The following is a 5,892-nucleotide window of genomic DNA, read 5'->3' on the forward strand; positions in this document are numbered from 1 at the left end:
GGGAAAGATCTGGATGCTGGAAGAGCACCCCTACCAGCAGACTTCCCAAAGATCTTCTAACCCATGTTTTGAAAGGGTCTAAACTTCTACCACAGAGAGTGAAAAATCTGTTTCAAGTAGAAAATGAATGTAATTTTGCCTGCTGAAGCTGACTAAGCTGTTTTCCAGACAGAAGTGTGCTAGGAGGCTGTCTTTCCATCCTCCTGTTGCTGCTGGTGGCCACTTGGATGCTGGCAGTAGGGATCTGTGTAATGCGGAGGCACGGTAAGGGCTGCCACTCTTAAGATACCCTAGTAAGGCAACTGCCTTCTGAACTTTTTGAGGAGATTCCTCTTAGAAGCAACCACATGTTGGTAGAGTTTGGGGTTAGGACACACTTAATGGCTACAGAGCCTGGTGTGATCATAACTCCATCTCTTCTGCCAGGTGAAAACAGCACTTGTAGATCTGGTAATGGCCGCCATGGTCACTTCTACTGTGAGGTGCTAAAATGGGCAAAGGCTGGTTAATAGTAAGTTGCATTTGCATAGTCTACACAATATCCTACTTAAAAAGTTTCCAAGACCTAAGAACATTCACTTGTATTCACACATTCTCTAAGGTCTTTGCCAACTCTACAACATTATTTGAATACAGAAATCAGGGTATTTATTTAGATACATCATTAGTGACAGACTCATTAAAGAGTCTGCTTCTCCCTTTCTGCATATGTAGAAAAGGATATACAACAGGACATGGTAGCATACACCTGTAATCTCAGCTCTTGGGAGGTAGAGGAAGGAAGATCAGGAGTTCAAGGACAGCCTCAGTTGACTAGAGAGTTCAAGGCCAGCTTGAGCTATAGGAGACCCTGCTCAAAAAAACAAAAGGAAATATTAGTGCAAGCTGTGAGAGGCATCAGATGTTGACAGAACAAGATTAACTCTGTGTTTTAAGAAAGCCACAGGAACTTTCACCTCAGGAATATTTGCATTTAGAGGATGGTGGTTGTATTATATTAGCTCCAGGGTTAGAGGATGCCGGTTGTATTATGTTAGTTCCAGGGTTGCAGAAGCTTCATACAGTCTTGTTAGGTAGCTCAGCGTGGGGCTTAATTTTATGGCAGTATAAAGGAACTGTGCCACCTGCAGGTAGAAAATGATACAAACCAGAGTTGACCCAACTTTTGATGTGCAGAGGTCACATCTGTGTTAAAATGTCAAAGTTACAACAGTTAGCTTCAAACACAGTGAGTGCCCTCAAGTCTAAACAGTTGCTAAGAGTTTATTTAAAAAGATAAATCTTGACTATCAGGACTGATATGTTGATAGGACTTAGAGAATACATCTTTTAAAACACTACTGAGGTTTAAGTGTGTGTTTCAAGTGTTCAGAAGGACTATGGAGTATTTTTCCTCTAGTGGTAATAAAGTCCTGGTCCTGGTTGATATTCTCTGGTGAGGGATCATTTGCTAGTGATGGTTTAGACTACAATGAAGGCTTGCTATTTGCTGTTCAAATAACAAATGTTTCCCCCTCCCACAGGAAGGATCAAGAAGACATCCTTGCCCACTACCACTGCGCTCCTGCCTCTCGTTAAGGTCCTGGTGGTTTATCCGTCTGAGATATGTTTCCATCACACAGTCTGTCACTTCACTGAATTTCTTCAAAACCACTGCAGAAGTGAGGTCATCCTTGAAAAGTGGCAGAAAAAGAAAATAGCTGAGATGGGCCCCGTGCAGTGGCTCACCAATCAGAAGCAAGCAGCAGATAAAGTGATCTTCCTTCTCTCTAGTGACAGCCACACTGCGTGTGACAGCAGTTGTGGCCAGAGTAAGGGCAGCCCCTCTCAAGACCTGTTCCCTCTTGCCTTTAACCTCTTTTGCAGTGATCTCAGCAGCCAGACTCATCTGCACAAATACCTGGTGGTCCATCTTGGCGAGGCTGACATCAAAGACGATTACAATGCGCTGTGCGTCTGCCCTCAGTACCACCTCATGAAGGACATCACTGCTTTCCACACAGAACTGCTCCATGTCACAAACACCATGTCAGTGAAAAAATGATCACAAGCCTGCCACAGCAGCTGTTCCCCCTTATAGACCACCCAGAAGGGAGAGACCTTGAAGTCCTCCTGCACTACCAATTCCAGTGACGAAAGCTTTGTGATGACCTTGAAGTCTACTGTACAGGCTGCTTATAGGGAGAGCTATGTATAAAACATGCTTTAGAACCGGAGTTGGAAGAATCATAACTGAGCACATATGCCTTAGGCTGGTGGCTAGATTTTACGCCAATAATATTGTTACAAACATTACTATTAGAACATCAATGAATGGAGCACAAACTTAAAAGGCTAAATTCCATTTATACCTGAAACCGAAGAATGACTATCACTGAAAACTCTAATCATTCTGGCCATGAGGGATAAGGCATTGTCCAGCCAAATGTCCAGTCCTGCATTACCCATGTTCTGCACTGCAGCTAGAACTTGGGAGCTCTGGAACATTCTATGCTGATTAAAGAATGAAACACTTGGGCGCTAATTCAGTAGCTTCCTAGGAGAAAAAGCCTATCCCACACAAAAACCTGTTTCTAAGGTAGCATGTGTAGACTAGCAAGCTGGACCAGATGACCCAGTATAGTGTAACCACACCTTCTGTCTGGTCATCTATGGCCTTCCTGCCAAACTAGATCCATGCCGGGACTCTAGAACAGATAACGTTTTTTTTTGGTAACTTTGAGACAGGGTCTCTCCCTGTAGCCCCAGCTGGCCTGGACTTGCTATAGAGACCAGGCTGGCTTGGATCTCACAGAGATCTGCCTGGCTCTGCCTCCCGAATGCTGGGATTAAAGGCAAGTGCCTCTACATCCAGCTGGACAGGTAACTTTTGCTTAGTATTTTAGAGGTGCTGGGAATCAGTCAGGGTATCGTGTATGCTAGGCAAATGCTCTGCCACTGAACTACATCCCAGATCCTCATGGGTGACTTTTTAATGAACATCAAAACGTATGACCTGCAAACCTAGTATCTACTTTTGCCCAAAGTTAGCAATTAGTCACTGGTAGAGTTCCCAGTGTTCTTGGTTATCACATAACTTTTCATGTTCAAAACTAAACTAATTCTGAAGTTGAAAGGTCGTTTGAGGTAATGTATCTTTTTATAATGGTTTACTTAAATAAAAAACAGAACCAGTAACAGAACACACGGAGATGGGGCATTTTGAGTCTTCCAACTCTTTATGTTCTTCAAGCATTTTTTTTTCTTAATGTCTAGAAGCCACAAAAATGTATTTATATTAGCCTACATATTTCTCTAGGAAGGCTTACTTCATAGAGTATAATAAATCTCCTTTGGAATGTGATTCAGTTTCTGGTAGATGACTGTTAAAATGTTTGTAATTGCCTGGGCATGGCAGTGCATGCCTTTAATCCCAGCATTTGGGAGGCGGAGGCAGATGGACTACAAAATGAGCTCCAGGCCAGCTGTGGTTACACAGTGAGACCATAAATCAAAAAAGAAAGTTTGGGGGGCTGGAGAGATGGCTCAGTGGTTAAGAGCACTGACTGCTCTTAGAGAGACAGTAGCTGGCCACGCAAGCATTTAATCTCAGCACTTGAGAGGCAGAGGCAGGTGAATCTCTGTATCTCTGTGAGATTGAGGCCAGCCTGGTCTACATAGTGAGTTCCAGGCTGGCTGTAACTCCAGATCCAGGGGAATCCAACACCCTCGTCTGACCTCCATAGGCACTGTACAACACAACACGGCTGCCCTTACACACATACAAGAAATACGCTCATGCACATAAAATAAGCCGGGCATGGTGGCACACGCCTTTAATCCCAGCACTTGGGAGGCAGAGACAGGCGGATCTTTGTGAGTTCGAGGCCAGCCTGGTCTACATAGTGAGTTCTAGGACAGCTAGGGCTACAAGGAGACCCTGTCTCAAGAAGACAAAAAAAATTTTAAATTTAAAAAAGTTTGTAAGTGCAGATTATCCTTAAAGGACCATGCTGGGGGTGGGGTTGTGGCTCAGTGACTCCGTACCATGCACAAGACCCTGGGTTCAATCCCCAGCACTGCAAAAAAAAGCCAATGTAAAAGCTCTTGTCACTCATTCTAATGAACATCTCATGGACGAAATAAAAGCCTGAAGAGGCACAGCATGAACTCGGCCCGCCCAGCTTCAGAGGCGGGCACTCTGCAACGGCTGTGCTGTTGGCTAGTGTGGCAAGGCTCAGCTACTTGCCACAATTTTCATGATGCTTACAGAAGCACTGACAAAAGATGGATCTGGCTGTGTCAAAACCTGGATTAGAAACCAACTTCCTCTGAACCAACTACCCACGGTAAGAGGGAGAAGGATTACAAACTGGAATACATTATGTTTCTGAAAATATGTGGCTGATACTAAATGGTGCTGAAACAGCCCAGAAACATAAAATCAATATTGTATAAATTCTGCCAAAACCATAAATCAGACAATTTTCCAACTGAGAGCACACATCCCTAAGAATACTAGCAGGTCAGATTCTCTCATACTAACAGACTCTTCTTGCTCCTAACGTTCTGAGCATTGCGTGGTTACTCTTATTTACGCAAAATGCTCCAGTACCAGCAGTTCTCCCCACCACAGACTTCTATATCCACGTCTCACCTGTCTATACTTCTTTCCCCTAGTCTTCCCCAAGCCAATCCTGGTGACGAGTTGGTGGAAGCAGCTGTGAGGCAGCCAGAGTCAGAAACTTTGCCATGCCATGTTAGCCCCAGGCTCCCTATCACACCACACCCTTTTTTACCCTGGCTAGGGCTTAAAGGCTTTCTGGGGACCTAGATCATCAGTGGTACAGATGGCTGCTGTGTTAGTTCAATACTGTTCCACAATGTTCACAGGTTAAAGTCAGTTGATTATACTGAATGGAACTCCAAAGGCTTTTACTTGGTTTTTCAAAAAAAGAAAAACTGGAGGTTTAAAGACAAAGTCAGCTGTTAATTACAGTAGCCAGCTGTTTACTTACATAGTACACACTGACAACTCTAAATTATACCTAAGTCATTTCTACTTGGCTTTAGGAAGAGAACAAGGTTTCTTTTTCAGGTGTTATATATGTATGGTTAGGCCAAATAACAATTTTCTTTCCCTGAGCCTACCCTGGGGTACATTGAGAAAGAAAAGCCGGTCAGTTCAGCCTCAAATCCTCGCCTCAGGAAATCTAAGATCTGAACTGGTTCCAATCTTTTTGATAATTATATATAGAAATAACCACAGCACTTAGAATTCCAGGAAGATACATGTCACACTATGAACTCAGATCTCTTTAGATCCTGACTGCTCTGGACAAAAGGGAAAATGGAATGGACCACAGACAGTGCTCAACAGTCACACAGCACCCCTGCGGACACATGAGACTTAAAACACAGCTTCACCAGGACGGAAGGTTCAACAGCAACATTTCATATTGGAATGTTGATGGGTATGGGTGGTTATGAAATCCTGAAAACCAGGTGTGGTGGTTTGAATGAGAATGTCCCTCATAGGCTCCAAGTATTTGGACATTTGGGAGGCTTTAGGACATATGGCCTTGCTGGAGGAAGCAGGTCACTGGAGGTGGGCTTTAAGAGCTCTTAAGCCTTGCTGGATTTCCAGTCTCTGTTTCCTGTGTGTGCTTGAAGATGTGAGCGCTCCGCTTTCTTCCCTGGCCACCACTTACCACTATGCCTCCCCACCATAACGGCCTCTTGTCCCTCTGGAACCGTAAGCCAAATAAACTCTTCCTCCTATAAGTTGCTTTGGCCAATGTTTTATCACAGCAACAGAAAAATAACAAATACACTGGCCAAGAGATAAAGTTCGTGTTAGTCCGCAAATGGCCTGTAGTTTGTAATTTCAAACCAATGTCATACTCTCAACAC

At 43.9% G+C, this 5,892-nt stretch overlaps 1 protein-coding gene across 1 annotated transcript in view; it reads left to right on the plus strand.

Annotated features, from left to right (window-relative positions):
- Il17rb (interleukin 17 receptor B) overlaps window positions 1-2,775 on the plus strand; it is an 18,144-nt gene extending 15,369 nt beyond the window's left edge. Inside the window, exon 11 of the mRNA XM_008851833.3 lies at window positions 1,524-2,775. Within this exon, the coding sequence (XP_008850055.3) occupies window positions 1,524-2,044 (521 nt within the window). The 3' untranslated portion in view covers window positions 2,045-2,775. The remainder of the gene's footprint in view (window positions 1-1,523) is intronic.
- The last annotated feature ends 3,117 nt before the right edge of the window (window positions 2,776-5,892 follow it).

This window comes from Nannospalax galili, unplaced genomic scaffold (genome assembly GCF_000622305.1).
Source record: "Nannospalax galili isolate Female #2095 unplaced genomic scaffold, S.galili_v1.0 scaffold485, whole genome shotgun sequence".
Classification (NCBI taxonomy): Eukaryota; Metazoa; Chordata; class Mammalia; order Rodentia; family Spalacidae; genus Nannospalax; species Nannospalax galili.